Genomic DNA, 24,172 nt, shown 5'->3' on the forward strand with positions numbered 1-24,172 from the left:
ATGTCTCAACATGGGGTTCAACATTGGGAACAGAAACAGATTCAACTGATATCTCATGAATCACATTAGGCACAATAGCATTAGGATCTGCACTTACAGATTCACCTATGCTTGCATGAACAGTTGCTGTAGCATTTGAGGCTTCAAGAGAACTTGCAGCAACAAATTTCTTCCTCCACTCCTTCATAACATCTACACCAGAACTCTGAGATTTAAGAAGAGAAACATCCTTTGAATAAGATCTATTCACCCTAGATGGTTGTGGAGACATCTCTTCCTCGCCGAAGAACTTGACTCTAACTCCTTCTTTAGGTTTCCACTCTTTCCTTGCTGGAGCTACTTGTGGATTAATCCTTGGTTGATCATGAGACTGAGGATATCCATATAGCTTGTAATAGTAGGGCCTTATATGACCAAGTTTGCCACAATGATGACATCTCCAAGTAGATTTCTTGGATTTTCTGAACTGAGGGTACACATGTCGTACAGAATGATGCGACATTGGGTCTCACATTGGTTGCTTAGTTTGCTTTTCAGATGAAACAAACTTATTTGCATTCTTGTACTTGAAGCCTATCCCTTCCTTATCTCCAACTGTTTTCCCAACTTCCAGAATCTCCTCTAACACATTGGTACTTTTATTCATCATACGAATAGACTTTGTCATACCTTCAAGCTTGGAGTTCAAAAGAGTAACTTCCTCTTGTAAGCTACCATTGATGATTAGAAGTTGCTTCTTTTCCGCAAGTAGATTATTGGCGTTCTTTAGTTCTTCTTGCAAACTAGCATTAGTACTCTGAAGCTTCTCATTCTCAGCAACCAAATTCTTGACTTCTTTTCTCAGTTTCTCACCATACGTACATGATTCCTTCCACTTAGCCAGCAACAATTTGTAGGTTTCAACTAGTTCTTCATTTGAGATAACCTCATCACTATCACTTGACTCAGCATCAGAATAGTACTTTCCAATGAGAGCCTTTACATGAGAAGTCTTGGTTGTATCATTCTCATGTTTGCCCTTGAGTTGAAATTTAGTATTCTTCACATTGTCCGACACATTGTCCAGGACATTTGTATTTGACATTCTGCCCAAACTCTTCAACGATTTGTTAAGAAATGATATAGCTTCTGCAATACTTGCATCGGTATTGTTCTAGCAAAGAACATTAAAGAAAGGTATAGTACCTAGTGAGTGGTGGATTGTGCTAGAGAGAGAACAAGAATGAGAGAGAGAATGCTGAATTTTATGCGTGATTTCATCAAATGAGCCAAAAGTCCCTTACAATTGGTAACTACCTCCTATTTATAGAGCTTGTGTACTACCTATTGGGCCAATTGGGCCTCCGAGATCAAGGCCCAATTTTAAGGCCAGGGCCCCGCCACAGGGCGGGCTACATGCTGGGCGTTGCCCCTCTAGGGGCTCGCCCAGTCCACTAGTCCACAAGACACCGAGCTCGAAGTATGAGAGCTAAGTGTGTCTTTTAAATGCCTTTACATGTGTCCTATTGTACACTGGGATCTAAGCTGTCAACATGACTTGAGAAAAGTGTGGTAAACTATATCGCCCACATGGCGTGAGCAAAAGGAAACTAACATCTTTAGCCACCCAGTCCACTGACTTGGCGAGCAACCCGAGCCGGCAAGTCCACAAGTCCACAAGTCCACAAGCGGCGAGAGCGATTGCTCCGTGCTGGCAATTAGCTGGAGCAGGTATATGATCGTTCGCCGGCGGGCATCATTCTGGAGCGACTAAACTTTGTTGCTGGTATCACCTGTTAGGCGATGGCGTTTGGTTTCTCCAGTGGCGAGGCCTTTCGCGCTTTCCCTTATTTCAAAACTCTTTCAAATCCCTAACTGCCCCCTGCCCCACGTGACTGCCCCACGTGATGTGTCAGTTACATCAATTTCCCTCTTTCTCCGGAACCGTCACTTCACTTTTCATAACCGTCCCATCGTGCGCAGTAACTCCCCATTACACGCGACCCACCTTCCCAAAACCATCATGACTTCCAACCTTCCACACGCGTCCAACACGCGTCACCCTTCCAGACTCCCTCATTTCCCTATAAAAACCCTTCTTCCCTACAATCATCCCTTTCCGAAACCCCTCTTCACCTCCCTAATCGCTTACCAGACTCCTTCTGCCAACTTCCGTTCCGGAGCCATCGCTTATCACCCCTTCCGCTACCCACTCTTCACATCTTACTCCGGTGAGTCCCACTGTCCTTATCTCTGCATCATACACATACTCATCTTTTCCTTTCTTTCACTTCGCTGCCTTCTAAAAATGGCTTCAAACCCTACCTCCCCTAATCACTCCTCTTCCTCCTCCGAAAGCGACCCTGATTCCACCGCCGCCGGCGGCCTCCGTTTAGAGGTTCCGGAGATCCCTGCCTACCGACTAAAAACCTACGCCACTCTGCCCCTTCCAGTCCAAGTAGCCCCCAAACACGAGGCTATAGACCAACCTTCCATCTTCCAAGATAGCGATCTCATTGTGCAATTCGTGAACTCCCTGGGTGGCTTGTCCAATGACGATGAGTTTAACGCCAAACTCAGGATCTGGATTTGCAGTCCCGGGGATCGCCCCTGGCTTCATAAGCCAAACGGCGACGTAAAGAGATCCCATTTTTTCTTTGCATATGAATACATGTTCAGCGAGCTTGGAATCAGGCTTCCTTTCTCGCCCTTCGTCCAAACCGTCCTCCGCGACATCAACGCGGCTCCCTGCCAACTCCACCCCAACGCCTGGGCCTTCATTCGGTGCTTTGAGATCTTAAGCACCGCTGCTGGCATCGCCCCATCCCCTACCAGTTTCTTCTACCTCTACGACGTCGACCCCAAGTCCATCAAAAACAAAGGATGGATTTCCTTGAAGGCCCGGGCCGGCCGGAAGTGCTTGCATCCCCAAAAAAGTAATGCGAAGTCCTCCTTCGCGCGGAAGTACTTCCGTGTGGCGGTTCATCCCGCCTACCCAGAGGCCTTCACCCTTAGAGACGGGACCGCTCTTTTCCCTCTTTACTGGACGGAGAAGCCTAATGGGATTACTGATCCTTCGGAGGAATCCTTGTCCGCTAATGACAAAGCTTTCCTGCATCTCCTTGCCCCACTCCCCATCCTTGACTGCTCAACAGTCCTTGAGGGCGCTGGCTCCTCAAGGACTCCCAAATACTTAGGTCGTCCATGGCTTACTTCTATTATCGACATCTTCTTTCTCGCCTCTTATGTTGTTACTGATATTTTTCTTTGTTGCAGAAGATATGAACTTCACGAACGCCGAGCTCCTGAAGGCTCGTGAGAGGAGAATGGCCCGCTTTTCCCCAAAGTTCAACACTGAGGGCGACGTGAAAAAGCGGGGCGGTGCCGAGAACCAAGGTGAGGGCGCCAACGCTCCCAAAAGGAGAAAATTGGTCAAAGCCTCCTCCGTCGCCGGCACCTCCAACCCTGGCGCTCAACCCACCACCGCCGCTGCGTCTAAAGGTAAAAGTGTTGCTAAAGCCTCCGCCGCCGCAGCTACCGAGACAACCACTGTCCCGGCCCCCAAATCTGCTACCGCGGACGTGGCCTCTGCAGCCGCCACCAAGTCCACTGCTGTAGATGCCACAGCTGCCTCCACCGATGCCACAACTACCTCTGCTGGTGCTACAACTACCTCTGCTGATCCGTCACCAACCGCTGATTCGACCGCCAACATCTCCCAACCCTCAGCTGCTGAGAAATCTGTCACCGTCAATGCCACAACAGCCGCCACGTCTTCTCATGCTCCTGCCGGGGAGAAAAGGAAAGAAAATTAAACCCCCCAGTCTCCTCCTCGCCAGGATGCACCTCATAGCCCGCCCCCAACAGATGATGGGCGCTCTGCGTTTTCTCCACCTCGCCGCGAAGAGGGATCTTCTAATGTCGCCGCAACCCAGATTGAGCAAGCTCCTGGTAAAGAGAGCGGTTCCTCCAGTTACTTCAACATGCTTCCTAACGCCATTGAGCCTTCAGAATTCTTGCTTACCGGCCTCAACCGCGAAGTCATATAGAAAGAGGTTTTGAGCCGAGGTATTAATGAAACCAAGGAGGAAACTCTCGCTTGCCTCCTACGCGCTGGGTGCATCTTTGCCCACGCGTTTGAAAAGTTCAACGTCGCCACCATCGAAGCTGAGCAGTTGAAGGCCGAGAGTGCTAAGCATCAAGAAGCCGCCGCTGCTTGGGAAAAGCGTTTCGACAAACTGGCGACGCAGGCAGGAAAAGATAAGGTCTATGCCGACAAGATGATTGGCACGGCAGGAATTAAAATCGGCGAACTGGAGGATCAGCTGGCGCTGATGAAGGAGGAAGCGGATGGTCTTGACGCAAGCCTTCAAGCTTGCAAAAAGGAAAAAGAGCAGGCTGAGAAGGACTTGATCGCTAGAGGCGAGATGCTGGTTGCTAAGGAGTCGGAGCTCGCAACATTGCGCGCTGAGCTGGAGTTAGTGAAGAAGGCGCTGGCGGAGCAAGAGAAAAAGTCTGCCGAGTCCCTGGCCCTGGCGAGGTCTGACATGGAGGCAGTGATGCAAGCCACAGCTGAGGAAATCAAGAAGACGACTGGCGCTCACGCCGAGGCCCTCGCCACGAAAGATGCTGAGATTGCTTCCCAACTGGCCAAAATCAAAGTGCTCGAGGACGAGTTGGCGACGGAGAAAACCAAAGCCACTGAGGCGAGGGAACAAGCCGCTGACATCGCCCTTGACAACCGCGAGCGCGGTTTCTACCTCGCCAAAGATCAGGCCCAACATTTGTACCCGAACTTTGACTTTAGCGCTATGGGAGTAATGAAAGTGATAACCGCTGAAGGACTGGTTGGTCCCGACGATCCTCCCCTGATTGACCAGCACCTCTGGACAGCGACTGAAGAAGAAGAGGAAGAAGAAGAACAAGAGAAGGAGAAAGAAAACAATGAATAATGTAATTTTAACATCACTTCAGCTTTTACTGTCACCTTGTAGTGTACTTTTCCGCCATTCATCTATGTTTAAGCAACCCCTCGCCATAGCCTTTTATATCGCCGTTGGATATTTTGTAAATCATGTTGGAATGCTCTCGCCGTACATTTTTTGGTCGCCGTCTTCTTATTGCTTAAAAAATGTAAGAATGAGTTTCATAGTTTAACCCCCCAACACGCCGGAGTAGTAAAATACTCAACATCCTGAGTGACCAAGCACTCGCCTTCCACTTTATTCATTCGCCGACCATATATCTTGCGCTATTTTTCACGCATCATATGATTGAATTACGCCTAACGATTTCGTGCGTTAATTCTAACTAGGACTTGTTGCTTGGTATTCCACCACCAAGACTTTAGACGTTTTCCTCGAAGGAAGAAAACGGCCTCCATTCTCGAGGGCTTCGCCCGGGGCTTGGCCCGCTCGGGGCTTACAATGCTTGGATCCCAATGGCCATTTGGGGGTCCCAAGACTTTTGCCTAGTTAACGGCGCTCGTCGTGTTCTGGCGAGACTTACCCAGCACATCGTTTACGGGACCGGCGATCACGTTAGACTTTCCGGGGGGTGATTCCCAGGCGTCAAAGGCCATTTGTGGAATCGCCGCCACCTTCAGGGTTCCAGCAAGCCCCTTTGGGGATCAAGCTTGTCCCACTTAGTGACCGCCGTAATTCTTTATGTCGATCGGCAATTCCGATCGTCAGGGAATCCCTGGAATCTTTGGACACGAATTTCGTGAATTTTCGTTTTATTTTATTGACGGAGCGCCTCATTAAAAAACTCCTTTCGGAGAAAAAGAGCACGCTTTGTTATTGCAATACATTGGAGAATTTGAAAACACTTCAGAAAATTTTAAAGACATCTGGCTCCGGCGACTCTGCCTTGTTCACTTTCTCGCCTGCGATCAACTATAATAGTAGCGCAAGCTCAAACCATTGAACGACCGAGGTAACCGCCTTCCATCAAGCTCTTCTAAGTGATAGGCCCCATTACCAAGAACTTTAATAATGCGGTAGGGCCCTTCCCAGTTAGGAGTAAGCTTGTTCCCCGGGGCTCCCGATCGCCACTTAAGGACCAGGTCGCCGATCTGCATATCTCGGACGCGAACCCTGCTGTTGAACTTTGCCGCCACGCGCTGCTTCATCGCTGTTTCCCGAATGTGCGCCTCGTCACGCGTTTCCGACAAAAGGTCCAACTCCGCCGCCATATTGGCCTGATTCTCCCCTTCAAAATCTGGCTGGGTTCGCCATGTGAAGTTGTCAATCTCCACTGGCAACATAGCATCAACCCCATAGGTCATTCTAAAGGGGGTTTCCCTTGTAGTGGATTGTACAGTGGTGTTGTATGACCATAGCACCACCGGGAGTTCCTCCAGCCATGCTCCCTTAGCCTCCTTGAGCCGTCGCCTTAATCCACGCAGGATTACCCTGTTTGCAGATTCCACTTGCCCGTTTGCTTGCGGATGCTCCACAGAGGCAAACCTCATCTGTATGCCCATTTCCTTGCAAAATTATCTAGTTTGATTGCTTGAAAACTGGGTCCCGTTGTCGGATACGATCGCCCTTGGGATCCCGAACCTGCAAACAATTCGCCTCCAGTAGAAGTTGACTATTTTTGCAGAGGTTATTTTGGCCAAGGGCTCGGCCTCAATCCACTTAGTGAAATAATCCACCGCCACCAATATAAACTTCATTTGCGACTTGGCGATCGGAAAAGGTCCGACCAAGTCCACGCCCCACATGGCGAAAGGCCACGGGGCGCTCATCGTTACCAGCTCCTTTGGCGGTGCCTTAGATAAATCAGCAAACACTTGACATTTTTTGCATTTTTTCACGAAGTCCATGCAATCTTTCCTGAGGGTGGGCCAGTAGAATCCCACCCTCAATACCTTGCAAGCCAAAGATCTCCCCCCAATGTGGCTTGCGCACACTCCCTCGTGCACCTCAGACATGATCGCCTCGTATTTTTCTGGCGGCACACATTTTAACAATGGCGCCGAAAAACCACGGCGATACAAGTGTCCGTCGATGAGAGTGTAGTGGCTCGCCTCTCGCCGCTGCTCCTTTGTGCATTGCTCTACTTCCGCCGGGTCCCCCGCCAAGATAGACAATATAGGCCCCATCCTCGTCGCCCCTCTGTCCACACATGCCATAAGCTCGCCTTCAATGCTGGGGAACGCCAGCGTTTCCTGAATCACACTTCTATTGTTGCCGGGCTTCCGCGTGCTCGCCAATTTGGCCAACGCGTCCGCCCGCTGGTTTTCAGTCCGAGGAACATATTCCACCACAACCTCTTGGAAAAGCGTCATCAAATATCGCACTCGCTCCAGGTACTTGATCAGATTAGGATCTTTGACCTGGAAAATGCCCTTCACTTGATTCTCCACCAACTGCGAGTCCGTTCTTATCAACAAGCTCCCGATCTTTACTTCCCGCGCCAACTTCAACCCGGCGATGAGAGCCTCATACTCTGCCTGGTTGTTTGTGGCTTTGAACTCAAATTTCAGCGATTGTTCCAGTACTAGATCTCCTGGTCCTTCCAACGTTACTCCCGCGCCACTGCCGCTGCTATTGGAGGATCCATCTACAAAGAGAGTTCACTGTGTGTCTACTCTTTCAAACCGATCTGGGGTTAATTCCACCACAAAATCAGCCAGCGACTGTGCGCCAACCTTGCCTCGTTTATCATATTGCAACCCATATTCGGACAATTCAACCGACCAGGCGACCAATCTGCCTGACAAATCCGGTTTTTGTAACACTTGTCTCAGGGGTAAATCCGTCCGCACCCTTACTGGAAAACTCTGAAAGTAAGGTCTTAACCGCCAGGCGGTGACGAGGACCGCTAATGCTGCCTTCTCGATTTTCTGGTATCTGACCTCTGCGCCCTGGAGTGTGTGACTAACAAAATAAACAATTCGATGTTCGCCATCTACCTCCTGCAATATCACAGAACTCAGAGCACTATCGCTCACAGCAAAATACAAATGCAGCGGGTGTCCCTGTATCGGCTTCGACAAGATTGGTGGCGACGATAGGAGTTCCTTGAGGCGAACAAAAGCTTCCTCACACTCCGCCGTCCACTCAAATGCGACATTCTTGCGAAGACACTTGAAAAAAGGGAAAGATCTGTCACCAGACTTAGGAAGAAACCGAGATAACGCTGCTATTCGCCCTGTTAAACGTTGGACCTCCTTCAAATTAGAAGGGCTTTTCATCTGCTGAATCGCCTTGCATTTATCTGGGTTTATCTCTATTCCTCTGGATGTGATCATGAATCCCAAAAACTTGCCACCCTGAACACCAAAAGAGCATTTCTCCGGGTTGAGGCGCATATTGTGCTTCCTTATCTCGCCAAATGCTTCCCCCAGATCTTGATGATGGTCCAAACCACGTACCGATTTAACGATCATATCATCAACGTAAACCTCCATGTTTCTTCCCACCTGCCCAGCAAAAACCCTATCCATCAACCTTTGGTAGGTCGCCCCAGCGTTCTTTAGCCCAAACGGCATGGTGCGATAGCAATAATTGACTCTGGAGGTCATGAAAGCCGTTTTGTCCTCGTCCGCCGGGTGCATGCGGATTTGATGGTAGCCAGAATAAGCATCCATCAAGCTAAGCAGTTCGTTGCTCGAGGCACCATCAACAAGGCTATCGATGCTAGGAAGGGGATACGAATCTTTTGGACATGCTTTGTTTAAATCTGTGTAATCTACACACATTCGCCATTTCCCGTTTGCCTTCTTCACCATTACGACGTTCGCCAACCACGTCGGATATTTCACTTCCCTGATGAACTCTGCCGCCAACAACTTGTCAACTTCCTGTTGCACCGCCTTCCCTTTGTCGCCACCCAAGCGCCTCCTGAGTTGTGAAACTGGCTTGACACTTGGATTCAATGCCAATCGATGGCAGATGAAGTTTGGATCAATTCCAGGCATGTCTTTGCAGCTCCAAGCAAACAAGTCTAAGTTCTCCCCAAGCAGTTTTGTCAGGCGCGTCTCCTGCTCTTCCGTCAGTCTGGTCCTAATCTTCAAAGTGCGATCGCCAAACTTTAGCGCCTTCGTTTCCTCAATTGGCGTGGGCCTATTTACTCGCCCCTCGCCCCGGGGATCAAGATTTTCATCCGAAGCTTCGATTTCATAACATCTATGACCGACCAACGCACTCTTCTTGCCGTACAAGTTAAGGCAATTATTGTAACACTCCCTCGCCATCTTCTGGTCCACCTTCAGCTTTCCCACCTTTCCACTGCTTAGCGGATACTTGACCGCCAAGTGGGCTGTTGAAATTACAGCACAAAGGCGATTCAATGTATTTCGCCCAATGATGACATTGTAAGATGCCACCACCTGGAGAACCAGATACCTTACCTTCAAAACCGTGGCACACTCATCTTCCCCAAATATCGTGTCTAGATCAATGTATCCTCGCACCATTACTTGCTCCCCCGCGAAACCTACCAAGGTTCCCGCATATGGAGTCAGATCATTGTCAGTTAGTCCCAACTTGTCAAATGCATCACCATAGATAATATCGGCCGAACTACCCTGATCCAGGAGTACCCTTCTAACGTTGAAACTGTTCATCCTTAACTGCACCACGTTCGGGTCATCCTTATGAGGCTTTATCCCCTCAAAGTCTGCCATCGAGATTGTTATGTCAGGGTGTACGAATCCAAAAGCGACCTCATGAACGGAATTAACGGAACGAACATGGCGTTTCCGCGCCGCCTGGGTGTCGCCACCGCCGCCAAATCCTCCGGCGATGGTGTTTATGGTCCCGACGGGCGGTCCTGAGTGTTGAGCGAACGTGTCATCAGCCCCTCTGGTGGCGATAGCCGCTGATTCTTGCTTTTTCTTGCCCTTAGTGTCCGCTCGCTCCTCCTCCCGCTTATGCGCTTTGTTCTGATCGCCACCGTTGCGCCACGGACCTTGGCGATTTCCTTGATACCCCGCCCGAATCAGCTTATCAATCTCCCGCTGCAAAGTCCAACAGTCATCCGTATCGTGCCCGGCGGACCGGTGGAACTCACACCACTTCTTGAGATTGGCGTCCCGTGGCTGATATTTTGGGGCCTCCGGTTCATCCACTAGATTTGCGTCCCTCGCCCCTCGGAGCATATCCGATAAATCTGTGTTCATCACCATATCAGTTTCCTCCCGCTGGCGATGAGACTTAGATTGCCAAGGCCGACGTTGTTCATAATCATCGCGCCGTGGATACAACTGTTCCTTGGTCGGTTTGAATACCGCCTTCCCCTTATCTGGTCTCTGCTGCTGGCCATCCCCCTTATCTTCGCCGCTCCTATCTTTTTTCGCGCGCTTGGGCGACGTGTCGCCCTTTTCCAACTTCGCGCGCTTTCGTTTGAAAGCGTCGTCCTCCTCATCAAGAATATAAGTGCTGGCGCGAGCACGCATCTCTTCCATCGAGCGCGCCGGCTTACTTGTCAATTTGCTGTTCAACCCTCCCGGTAGCAAACCGTTTTTAAATGCTAGAGCACAAGCTCGAGGCTCCTCGTCCTCTACCTTGACCGACGCTGCGCTGTACCTTGCCATGTACTCTTCCAGTGACTCCCCCTCTTGCTGGCGAATATTATATAGGTCATTGATCGTCACCGGCTGATTCTTGTTCGCCGAAAATTGCACCAGAAACTTTGATGAGAAGTCTCTGAAATTCGAAATCGATCCGCGCGGCAAAGTTGTGAACCACGCCATCGCCGTCGATTTGAACGTTGATGGAAACATCCTGCACTTCACCGCATCTGACGCCGCAATTATCACCATCTTCGTATTGAAATACAGAAGATGATCCTTCGGATCGGAATCTCCACTGTAAGAATCCAGAACTAACGTTTTTATATTATCCGGAATCGCCACACTCTCCACATCCTCCGAGAACGGATGGAACTCAGCCACGGAATCTGCTTCTCTGCCTCCATCATCTCGCTGCTCGCGACGGTAGAAATCTAACTGAGCCTGTAGATGCTCATTCCGCTGCTGGATGTTGCCAATGCTGCGCATCAAATGGCGCCATTGCTCCTGTGTTACCGCCGGTTGTTGCTCCGGAGCAGGTGATGTAAGGCCCGAGTTTTAGGCTTATGTTAAGTGAATAAACTTTTTATTCACGATTAGGGTTGATGTAATGTGAAGGGAAACCTGAACGAAAGTTTATTAAATGAAATATATTTATGAAGGAGAAAGTTCAGGAAAAGTTCAAGGATTTCATTATGATCGATAAAAGTTATAGCACGAACGTTTTACGCTTAAACCTAGGTCAGAAACCCTAGTATATAGCTAATTTTCACTTTTAGGCACGCTGGCAGTTAATTCCAAAAATCTTCAGAGAAATGTTAGAATTTCTCTTCTTCCATATATAACAATCGTTTCGAGGCGAAACTCTAGGATCTACGAACATCCGATTCCAATCATCGGAAGTTTGCCGAAACCGAATCCCTGGTATTTCAAAACCCTAGAATTTCCCGACTTTGAGGACTTTATCTATTCAGAGCTTCAAATGAATATTCCACACGCGTACACCCATTTCTCTTGATGATTTCAATCTTTCTTCAGAAGGAAGTTTTCCATTCCGACATTCGAGGCAAAAAGCAACTTATCGGGTAAAATAGTTTTACACCGACTTTGCACCGACTTTGCATTAGTTGCCAAAAATACAAGGAGACATCTTCTTAGCTTGGGAATTCCTTTGCCAAAACCTATCTTAGAATTCATGGTGAATGACGCCGGAAAAATCGGATTCGCGGAACTTTCATTTTCCCGCGAATTTCCACCTTCTATATATAGCAAACAAAGGAAGAAAAAACACAATTTTCCTCCATTTTCTCTCCTCTAAACCGCGGCCAAGAACAAGGAAGAAGGAAGAAGAGTTTTTCTTCATCGTTTGCTTGATCGTCGATCAATCAGTTGCTACTTCAAGGTTTCGAGGTATAATCGCTAATCCTTACCTCCGATCGCTTTTTCCATAGCTTTTCTGTAGAGTTTTCTGAGCGGATAGTTTATGGGTTTTTGCAAAACTATCCTGAATCTTTCATTTCTGATTCTAAACCTCTTCTATGTATGCCCAAGATCACTTCTGCCGGATTAGATTTTCCGTTATGTCGCCGGAATTCCGCCGGAATCAATTTGAACCTAAAATACCCATTTTATGTAGTTTTTGAGTAAAGTTCCAACCTCTAGGCTGAAAACTATCGCCTTAGCTTAGTACTAGTAGGATTAGTTGTCATAAACGTCGTTGGTGACGTCCCTGCAAAATTTTATTTTTGGGATTTCAGTTTTGAAAATCCTAAGTTAAAAATCATGACCAAAATACCCCTGCGACAGTTTTTGATCCGATAATTTTTCCGAGTTCAGAATACCCTTAGTTACGGCTTATGAAAGCATAGGAACCAAGTTTGATCGAAGAAAAATCGAACCCTACAATTACCTATAGTGGCCGAGAGCTATAAGGGGGGAGGAGGAAATTTCCTTTTCCGAAAACTTGTCTTTTCGCGCTAGATTATCGTACCTTAGAGTATAGATTACTTCGAGTAACCTTAGTAAGTATCGATAGCTTAGTTTCCGATAGATTCTGATTGATTTTTGTGGTTTTGTTCTAAAGGTGATTTTGAGGAATTTCCTGAGGATCAACACCTTGCTTGTGAAGAAGAGTTTGAAGTTTTTGCTGGAGAACCTTCAGGTGAGGGCTTCTCACTGAATCTCTAGTTAATGCTTAGGGTCGATATTTCGACATTGTTTACTGTTTATGCACTGAGATTGTGTGTGATTGAAAATGTTTTCTGAGGCTTCGGCTGACAATGTAGATGATTCATCTACTGAATGTTTTTGAAGATTGACTTACATGCTATGTGCTATGTGGGTAATCTAGGATGTGTGGTGCATGCTTTATATGCTAAGTGCTAAGTGTTTATGATGCGATTTATTGATATATGACATGTTGTTGATTGTGATGATTTAAATATGCTTTACACTGAAAATCTGAGATTCTGAATGGTGAGAATAGCGGGCAGGTCATGCCGATTTTATTTTGAGAGTTTTGAGAAAGTTTGATAGGACGAACGAGGTTCGGGCCTTGTATAGGGTTTATGGATCGAGACATTCTCTGGAGTCATTTGGGGATTCGAAGATCCCGAGAACTTATAGGAATTGCGATAAGACTAAAAAGGATATTATTTTGAAAAGAAAATTCATAAGACATTAAACAACCTCTAAATCTTTAAGTAAGGGTAATAATCTCGAAAGGAGGCTTTGGATGAAAATCATAGTATGGAAAACGAGAAGTGTCGTTGGATCCAAGTGTTGAGTCTGTTGTTGTTGTGCTGTTGAAGCAGCGTTGGTTGTTGTGCTGTTGGAGCAGCGTTGGTTGTTGTGCTGTTGGAGCAGCGATGTTGTTGGGCTATCCTGGGGATAAGTCCAGGGAACCGTTAGTTCCCGAGTATGTGATACTCTAGTGCTGTTGGAGCAGCGATGTTGTTGGGCTATCCTGGGGATAAGTCCGGGGAACCGTTAGTTCCCGAGTATGTAATACTCTTGTGCTGTTGGAGCAGCGATGTGTGTTGTGAAGTGTGTCTTTTGTCGCAGAATCGACTTTGCCTTAGGGTAAGATTTTAGAGACTTTAATTTACCTAGAACACGTGGCGACGTGTCGAGTGAGATCGGAGACGTTGGTTGACTAATCATCCTGCATTCATGCAACATTAATGGGGTATAAACACAGGACGTACTCTGGACCTCGTCGGATTCCAAAATGGTCATAAGACCCGGATTTCCGTGATAGAGCGTCTGTAGACGTCTCTTGTAGCAGACCGAAATGGCAGACCTACGGGTTACGGCTGATCTGACTACCGTTGTTGTTGGAGTAAGAGGCACGCGGGCCGAAATGGCACCACCGTGGCTGGTGAAGGGCTGATCCGTTGATGTCCATCCGTTCCGGATTGCATATTGGTTGACTGGGTTAACCTGAATACATATCATGCAACATGCATACTAATTTAGTTGTTGAGTGTGATTGCTATTTGATTATCTTACTTGTAACATGCTAAGTGTTATTATTGCGTTCATGTTATTGTGGAACATGCAACCCTAGGAATGATATCTTTAGCTATAAGCCTAAGTGGCTATCTATTATTTGTACCTATTGGGTTTATTATCTACATAGTTCTTTAGAGTTGACCCTCGCGTCTTCTGTGTGTGTTTTGGCGGACAACGCCTTTTGTCAGATGAACATTGCGGATTGGTTCGCAATGGTCCACCCTTCGGGGGGGATTAGGTACGAGATGATCGACCAGGACGACCCCGGGTCGTGGGTGGTTGACCCCGCGAGCCACCGAGCGACGTATTCGGGGCGTATCATGGAGGACCACGTGGATAGTGGAGGACTCTTGAGGTCAGGAGTGTTGAGGCGATGCTCTATCAGCTTCAACTTGCCACCGGGCGTTCACTGTGGACCAGGTCTTGGAGGAGCACCGCCGCCACCGTCATCTTCAGAGGAGGAGGATCCCTCAGAGGAGATTCCAGTGGGAGTGCCTTCGGCAGGGTCTAGTGCACCCTTCGTTGCGATCATTGATGATCAGGGTTCGGGCCCTAAGCCCGTGAGTCCAGCATCGGAGAGCGTTGCAGGAGCGAGGGGAGGACGGATAGGGTTGATAGACTTGGTCGTTCTGGATTCTGATTCAGACGACGATCATGCTAGCACATAGTTTTGAGTGCTGGTATGAGCTCCTCGAGTTAGGATTAGTGTAGGAGTAGAGGTTTAGCTCTGACAGTCTTGCTTCATTTGTTACTTAGGGGACAGGGTAGATCCGCCTATAGCTTTTTGTGTGGTTTCCTTACGGGAATCACAGAGAGTTGGTTGGACTTAGGAGGTCTTATTTTCAGGCCATTGGGTCAGCTGATTCTCAGTTTTGAGGGATGGTGTTGCGGGCACTTCACCCTTTTCATTTGGTTTGTATATATTGCCTACGGGCATTGCACTTTTCTTTCCGTCACTGGAGGTTACTCGTGACGAGGTTGTTACTTACAGCGGGGGCTGTTTATATATTGTATATTAGTTTTATTACTTTTCGCATTTGGGTTTTATTTAATTCAGTCTTGTCTTAGTTATTATCAAAAAAAAAATATTCACGTTTTTCCGCATTAAGTTTACTTTTGGTTACTAAAGTGACGCCACCGAAATCGGGGTGTTACAGGTGAATTCTCTGGTGAGCGCTCCAGAGATCCAACCTGTGAAGGCGATGGAGGAGGTGGTGGTGATGGAGGAGGAGGAGAAGGTGGCTGCACTCCCGCCGTTCGTACCGGAGAATCCAGGACCACGCGATGAGGTCGCCGAGGCGGCGAAATTCGCTGTCGCACTGGTGAATGATGCTGCCTCCTGCGTCGAGTCTCCATCCAAACCAGGAATGACGCAAACTCGATCGAAAAACGAACACCGGTCACAGAATCAAAATCAGAAAACCAGAGAATTGCCTGATCGCAATCAGAGATAACTTCCTGCACAATCAATCCACGTGAATGGGAGTAGAAAGTTTACAGTCCCCACAGACGGCGCCAAATGTTCTAGCAAAGAACATTAAAGAAAGGTATAGTACCTAGTGAGTGGTGGATTGTGCTAGAGAGAGAACAAGAATGAGAGAGAGAATGCTGAATTTTATGCGTGATTTCATCAAATGAGCCAAAAGTCCCTTACAATTGGTAACTACCTCCTATTTATAGAGCTTGTGTACTACCTATTGGGCCAATTGGGCCTCCGAGATCAAGGCCCAATTTTAAGGCCAGGGCCCCGCCACAGGGCGGGCTACATGCTGGGCGTTGCCCCTCTAGGGGCTCGCCCAGTCCAGGTATCCTTCTCCCTCTGATATTCATCTTCTTCAGTGTTGGACACAAAAGTTATACTCTTCGCCTTCTTCTCAAATCTACCATTAAGAGACGTCTCAAAGGTTTGCAAGGAACCAATCAGTTCATCAACCTTGATGTTACTGATGTCTTGGGCTTCTTCAATGGCAGTTACCTTCATATCAAACCTCTTGGGGAGAGACCTGAGAATCTTTCTTGCTAACTTTTCTTCAGACATGGGTTCTCCTAGGGCAAAAGAAGAGTTGGCTAGATCCCTTATACGCATGTGGAACTCATATATGGATTCATCCTCATTCATCTTCATAGTTTCAAACTGAGTTGTAAGAAGCTGAAGCTTTGACATACGAACTCTTGATGTTCCTTCATGGGCAGTCTTGAGAATCTCCCATGCTTCTTTAGCCACAGTACATGTGTTGATTAACCTGAACATATATTTTTCAACTCCATTAAAAATAGCATTCAAGGCTTTGGAGTTTCCAAGAGCTTCGTCCATGGATTTGAGAAACACCATCATTCGAGCCTTCCAGTAGTCATAATTGGTACCATCCAAAATTGGTGGCATATAGATTGATCTTCTTCCATCCATAATGTTGTCCTTGAGAACAGAATATATTCCCTGGAGCTCACCCAACAGAATAGGGTGCCTGCTCTGATGCCAATTGTAATTACGGTTCTCGCACAAGACAGATGTCGAACGCGATGCTGGGACAACCGGTTCGACAATTGACTAACAGTAACAAAACCAACAAAATAAAAAAGAAGAACACAGAGGATTGGTAACCTAGTTTAGTGAAAAACTTTCACCTACGTCTGGAGGGTTCGCACCAAAAGAAAGGAAATCCATTATCTCAAGATTCAGGAATTACAGACACTCATGAAAACCACAGTTCATAGTTCACTTCCTAATCAACCCAGTGTATTTCTACTTAGTATCTCAACCTAAGTATGAGAGCCCCTCTCCCTTTCTCTCAATCACTTCCACAATGATTGGTAACAAACAATCAACAATCAGAGTTTGTAGAATCAAAGAACACAGAACACAACTTTGCTTTATAGAATCAGGGAGCAAAGTATGTTCCCAATAAATAAGGACAAAGAACAATGAACAACCCTAAAACACTTGATCTCTTCTCTATTAGCTTCGGTGGTCTTCAAGCTTTAGATCTTCATCCCTTTTTATATATTTCAGCAGCAGCAACAAAGGCACTAGGGTTTGCTTGGGTTGAAGTAACAGATTGCAACAACAAAACAAATCAAAACTGAATCTCCAAGATATTGTTTTGTTTTTCAAAAGTAAAGATAGAAACAAATCTTTTAACAAAGATTGTTTCAACAAATGACAACCCACAAATAAAACCCTTCTGGAACAGCTATTTGATCCTCAAGTAACTATAAAAACATATCTTCATAAAATCTTCAAGGGCCCACATCACGTTCCAAGCAAAGGACTGATGTCCTAGCTTCACGAAATCAGATGTCAAAGGCATCTGCTTCGACCTCAGGTTGTTTTTAACAAAATACAGACAACAAAATGTAACAACACTGACCTTTAAGTATCTAGATGTTTTCCAAGCTTATTCATCAAGGTTTCAGGTTGAATCAGCTGAAGAGGGAAGGTCAAGAGGCTTGGAGAATTGAAGGGAGGCTTAAAGAGGAGTAAAGAATAAGATTAAAAGGTTTTTCAACGTGCATAGAGTGCCTAGGCATGCTCCGTTGGCGCCTAGGCGCCAATTAAATCCAGAGTTACTGTTTCTGGAACTGGAATTGGCGCCTGAGCATGCTCAATTGGCGCCTGAGCATGCTCCAAGAGCGCCTGAGCGCCGGACACAGCAGAAACTCGCCCTTTTTGCCTATAAATAGGAATCTAGTCATTTTCTTTTGTATTCATTCCATTTTTACATATGTTTAGAAGGAGAGGAACATCTAGGAGAGTGAGAGAAGGCTTCCGAGCTTGTAATTCAGGCTTGCCATGCTTGGCTAATATCTCTTCTTATGTTTTGGTTTTCATGTAAGACTTTTCATGTTTAAGTTATAATCTTAAGTTCTTTCCCACATGATCTTCTTCTTTCCTTGAATCCCATTTTCTGAATATCAATCTAAGCTTGTATGCATGCAGAGTATGCGAGGCGAGAAGGTAGCCACCCCATTGCCGAATTCTCACACTGGCATTTCTCACACTTCTTGACGAATCCGAGCAGTCCTTTCTCATCGTCGGCCAATAGAACCCGGCCTGCAAAACCTTGCTCGCCAAAGACCTTCCCCCAATGTGGCTAGCACAGACTCCTTCGTGCACCTCCGACATCACTGCTAGATGTTTCTCTGGTGGTAAACATTTAAAAGCGGTGAAGTTAACCCTCGGCCAAACAGGTGATCGTCCAGCAGAGTGTAATGGCTCGCCTCTCACCTCTGTTCCTTTGTGTGCTGCTCCACTTCATTTGGCTCACCCGCCAGGACGTCTATAATTGGATCCATCCAAGTTCTTTGGTGCTCCGCGCTGGCGACAAGCTAGCCCTAAATGCTCGGGCAGACTAAGGTTTCCTGAATCACGCTCCGGTTATTTCCGTTTTTCCTTGTGCTCGCCAATTTGGCTAACGCGTCCGCCCTCTGATTCTTTGCCTTGGGAACGAACTCCACATTCACCTCTTGCAGGCGGGCCATCAGGAATCGCACGCGCTCCAAGTACTTAACCAGGTTAGGCTGTTTCACTTGGAAAGCCCCGCTTACCTGATTCGCTACCAACTGAGAATCCGTCCTGATGAGCAGATTGTGAATCTGTACCTCAATCGCTAACTTCAGCCCAACAATCAATGCCTCATACTCTGCCTGCTTGTTACTAGCTCTGAATTCAAACCTTAAAGACTGCCCTAAAGTTAACTCTCCAGGTCCTTCCAACGTCACACCTGCTCTACTTCCATTTTCATTAGAAGAACCATGCATGAATAGCGTCCACTGAGTGGCTACCTTCTCGGCGGGTTCTGGTGTCAACTCCCCCACGAAATCCGAAAGGGACTGAGCCCCTACTCTTCCATGCTTGTCATACTGCAAACTGTATTCTGACAGCTCTATTGACCATGCCACCAATCTACCTGACAAATCTGGTTTCTGCAAAACCTGTCTCAAGGGAAAATCAATTCTTACTTTTACCTGGAAGCTTTGAAAGTAAGGTCTCAGACGCCTTGCGGTTATAAGCACCGCCAACGCTGCCTTTTCTATCTTTTGATATCTAATCTCCAGCCCCTGCAACGTGTGGCTCACAAAGTATACGATTTTCTGCTCGCCATCCACCTCTTGTAAGATCACCGAGCTAATTGCATTGTTCCCGATTGAGAAGTACAGGTGGAGGGGGTGCTCTTGTATTGGCTTTGACAAGATGGTAGGAGCGGACATGAGCTCCTTCAATCAGGTAAAAGCCTCCTCACATTTTGGGGTCCACTCGAAGGTCGCGTTTTTCTTAAGTCATTTGAAGAATGAAGCGGACTTGTCGCGTGAATGAGGAACGAACCTTGAAAGGGCCGTTATCTGCCCCGTCAGGCGTGGGACCTCTTTCGCATTCTCTGGACTTCTCATCTGTTGTATCGCCTTGCATTTGTCTGGATTTATTTCGATTCCCCTTGATGTAATCATGAAGCCAGGAAATTTTCCTCCTTGGATCCCGAAAGAGCACTTCTCCAGGTTGAGCCTCATCTTGTGCTCACCAATTTTCCCAAAGGCTTCGGATAAATCTGCATGGTGGTTCGATCCCAGTACCGACTTGATGATCATATTATCCACGTAAACTTCCATGTTCTTTCTGACCTGGTTGGCGAAGACCCAATCCATTAACCTCTGGTAGGTCGCCCCCGCATTCTTTAACCCGAACGACATGGTTTGATAGTAGTAATTCACCCTGGCGGTCATGGACGCGGTCTTATCTTCGTTAGACGGGTGCATTCGTATTTGGTGATAACCGGAGTAAGCGTCCATCAAACTCAGCAACTCATTTCCCGATGCACCGTCTACCAACTTATCAATACTTGGTAACGGGTAAGAATCCTTTGGACTTGCCTTGTTTTAGTCCGTGTAATCCACGTACATCCGCCACTTTCCGTTTGCATTTTTTACCATCACCACATTCGCCAGCCACGTGGGATACTTTGATCTCGCGAATGAACTCATCAGCCAGCAGCTTGTTTACCTCCTGTTGCACAACCTTCTCCTTTTCGTCGCCCATCCGCCGACACAGCTGGGAGACTAGCTTAATTCCCAGGTTCAACGCCGATTTTTGACAAATGAAGGTCGGGTCTATCCCTGGCATGTCCTTATGACTCCAAGCGAAAATATCCTGATTGTCCCCCAACAATTTCCCGAAACGAGCCTCTTGTTCCTCGGTGAGCCTCGTTGCAATTTTGTGGATTCTATCGCCAAACTTTAACTACTTGGTTTCTTCAATCGGTGTTGGCCTGTTCAATCGCCCTTCGCCCCTTGGATCGAGATTTTCTTTAAGGACTTCAATCTCGTGGCACCTGTGGCCTGTGAAGCGTTCCTCTTTCCTACAACTCCAAAGCATTGTTGTAACACTCTCGGGCTCGTTTTTGGTCTACCCGGATCCTTCCTATTTTGCCACTAGGTAGCGGATACTTGACTACCAAGTGAGTTGTTGAGTTTAGTGCGCACATTATATTTAACGTATTTCGCCCAATAATCATGTTGTAGGATCCAACTACCTGCAGCACGAGATATCGCACCCTGAGTGCTTTGGCATTTTCGTTTTTCGCCAAAGGTCGTGTCTAAATCAAGGAAGCCTCGTACCTAAACTTGCTCGCCAGAGAACCCCAAGAGGGTTCTTGTGTACGGAGTCAAATCGCCATCCGTCAAACCGAGCTGATCGAATGCGTCCCCATAAATGAAACCCTCCTGATGTTTAGATTATTGATTCGCAACATGACCACGATCGGGTCGTCCCGGTGAGGTCGGATTCCTAGCGAAGTTCTCCGTTGAGATGATAATATCAGGATGTGTGAAACCCAAAGGTTTCTCTTGGACAGAATTCACCGCCCTCATGTGTCGCTTCCTCGTCGTGCAAGTGTCTCCACCACCACTGAACTCTCCAGCTATCGTGTTAATGCCCTTAGCTGGCGAGGGCCTTCGACGATCGCCCCGGTCATGTCATCTCAAGCATCTTGTCTTAACCAGCTTCTCAATGCTCTTCCCCAGGGCGTGGCAATCGTCAGTATTATGGCCTATCGCACAGTGATATTTGCAACACCTCGTCACGTCGACGTCCTTTGGCGGGCGCTTGGGCAACCCTGGATCACCCATCAAAAGTACAACTTTTAGCTCTCGAAAAATGTATGCCCGACTGGCGTTAAGCACCACATCCGCCTCGTCTCGCCAGTTAGTCCATGGACGTCCCCAGCGGCGATGTCGCTCCTCATTTTCTCGCCACCACGGTGGCGCTAAATGTTCGTTGGTCGGTCTCACGGATAATTTGTGTATCTTGCCACCGCGTCTTGGCTTCCCAGGCTATTCGACTGGAACTCCCATCTCTTCTCTCGCACGATGGCGCTTGAATGTGTCGTCCTCCTCATCCAAAATGTACACGCTCGCCCAAGAGCAGACTTCCTTCATGGAACGAGCCGGTTTCCTGCTCAACTTACTATTTAATGGTCCTGGCAACAAGCCATTCTGGAACGCTCACGCGGAAGCGCACGACACAAACTCCTCCACCTTCACGGAAGCTGCACAGAAACGCGCCACGTACTGCTTCAAAGTTTCGCCCTCAGCCTGGCGCACATTGTACAGATCATCTATAGTAACTTGCTTAACTTTTCTCGCAGAGAACTGAATCAAGAATTTTGATGAAAAATCAAGAAAATTGGTGATGGAGCCGCGCGACAACGCCGTAAACCATGCCATCGTCGTTCCTTTAAACTTTGCGGGAAACATTCTGCACTTCACCGCTCAAGTGAGAGAAAATAACTGAATCTCAAGTGTGTATTGATTAAATGAACCCAGAGTCTCTTACAAATGGTAACCGCTAGTTCCCTATTTATAACAGGAGAGTTGGGCCTAGTGTATTATAACTGCCTCAGCTGGGCCGTTTGGGCCTCGCGGGAGGAGGCCCAATTCTCAGGCTGGGCTCGCCCAGTCCAGTTTGTTTATAGAAATTGGATAAGATATTTTTCTTTTTAATGGAGAAACCTCTAAGAGTACAATAAACAATGAGAAAACCAACCCTACCCAAGCTCTTTTATACTAAAGTGTGAGCCTCACTAAAACTTACTAGGAAAAACCCATTTGGGATAAAATTCTAGTGAAGAAAAAAGAGTACAACACACTTTAGAGAGCAAATGTATACAACCTCCAGGCTCGAGAATACCGCATCATTACAATCAAGAAATGCCAACTCTAAAAACCACACCCTAATCTATAAACCACACCCTAAGATATAATATACAATCATGAATGTTAATTTATGAGAAATAAATAAAGGATAGATATAACGACACAAACTTACTTCTTGTTGAATTACATCATCACATAGGTGGAGAAGGGTACCCTTTCCACTGTCTAGTTGTTTGTCATACATAGTCCGTGTAATCAAATTTTGGTATGCAACCAAGTTTTTTTGGAACCTATGGGAAATTAAAGATAAGTAACCACATTAGTCAGTAATATAATTTTCCACCTATATGATGACTAATGACAACGATTTGAAGAATGTTTTACTCTAACATATTACTTTAAAGATGCAAAATTATTTTTAGTGCGGTAGTTAAATGCAAATAGAAAACTTTCAACATGAAGAAGTGATAGTTCAACCAACTTTTTGTTCTAAAATACATGATTCTTACATTTTAATAGTAACCACCACCTTTGAATTCTCAATATATAGTGAATTTGTTTTCAAAGTCAATACATGTTAAAATTTATAAGATAGTCAAATAAATGCATGTAATTTTTATCGATACGAAATAGTTTTCATGCTTACGTAAAATAAGTCTTAACACAGTAGCCAATTACTGTAGAGAGAACTGCGCTCATGACCTTCAAGTCAATTGTTGCCTCTTTCACGGAACTAACTACAGCAACCTATAAAGGAAGAACATGCATTAGTGAAAGATGACAATGGATTCTAAAATCTTAATAGTTAAGCTTGAATGGAACTGAAAAACTAACCAACCCAACTATTGCAGATCCAAGAAATTTGACCCAATCCATTGGAGTTAGTCCAGGACTTCTCTTTTCTGGCTGTGAAGTAAAAAAGTTTCAACACATCATAACTTATAGTTGTTTTGAGAAATGATAATTAGGTAATAAAATTAATCATATACTTTTAAAATGTTTAATAATTGAGATAACTCACAAGAACTATTTCCATGTCAGCCATTGGAATGTTATTAAAGTGCTTCACAAAAATTCCTCGTTCTGATTTAGAATACGAACCAGCTCGCCTAAAGAAATCATGTTCAAACTTATCATAAAAGTAGTTATAAATTGTTATTTTTCGATTTGAGGCATTATTTACATAAGCCGTACCATATGAGTATAAAGTTCTTTTTCATATGTTAACTATATATCCAGTTTGATCATTAAACAAGGGTGGAGTATAAGGTGCAATAGCTGATGGGTCTTGCACGGGTGCCATAGAGGTGAGGACCAATGAGATCAAAGCACCTTTCTAGAGGGAAAATTGGAAACCGGCTCTTTCTAAAAACTAAAAATTGCACCCCTACCTTTCTCCCTCATTACTTGAAGAAAGACACAACCTCCTTCACTGGCAAACTCACCGCAGCAGCCATCTTTGGCCAACCACCGCGGCGGCGGCGGCACTGAGATCCGGCACGGTGAAAACCACCGTACAACCATCCTCTTCATCTCAGCATTCACAACCACCAACCACTCCGCAATCTGGGCACCACAACTTTACTGATCTGAAACAAGAACGCCCCCACTCACTTGTTGCTCCAACTTCAAAATGAAATGGAAGGTTAATGTTTTGCAACAGGTTTTCATCCTTGTTTTGTTCACAAAGGACCATCTTGCTTGAACAAAAACGCCCCCATTTAACTTGCTGTCATAAGACTCATCCAAAACTTGAACAAGTAACTTGTATTTATAATTTTTTTAAAAAAACTTGTATTTAGGCCAATCCAAATTACAACAAGCATTAATTGATGCAAATAAACCTCAACAAATACATAGATCAACACACAACACAAATAGATTTCCCCCTTTTTCCTTCCAGATCCACCACCAGCAATTTTCCCTTTCCTCTTTTATCAACTCAACCATCGCCGCCGAGGCACATGAGGTCGACGCCGAACGTGAATCGTTCCAGGAGATTCTCAGAAA

At 46.3% G+C, this 24,172-nt stretch overlaps 1 protein-coding gene across 3 annotated transcripts in view; it reads right to left on the reverse strand.

Moving 5' to 3' along the window:
• Nucleotides 1-24,172, reverse strand: part of LOC130737960 (uncharacterized) — a 57,795-nt gene that overhangs the window by 10,132 nt on the left and 23,491 nt on the right. For 2 of the 3 annotated variants that reach the window (XM_057589835.1, XM_057589834.1), the window contains 4 exons: nt 23,184-23,271; nt 22,997-23,068; nt 22,809-22,909; nt 22,335-22,452 (listed from right to left, as the gene is read on the reverse strand). In XM_057589835.1, coding sequence (XP_057445818.1) covers nt 22,335-22,452; nt 22,809-22,909; nt 22,997-23,068; nt 23,184-23,271 — 379 coding nt within the window. Of the gene's footprint in view, nt 1-16,711; nt 17,045-22,334; nt 22,453-22,808; nt 22,910-22,996; nt 23,069-23,183; nt 23,272-24,172 lie in introns of those variants that run through there. The other variant, XM_057589836.1, reaches the window with a different exon arrangement.

The sequence above is a fragment of the Lotus japonicus genome, chromosome 2 (assembly GCF_012489685.1).
Source record: "Lotus japonicus ecotype B-129 chromosome 2, LjGifu_v1.2".
Lineage (NCBI taxonomy): Eukaryota > Viridiplantae > Streptophyta > Magnoliopsida > Fabales > Fabaceae > Lotus > Lotus japonicus.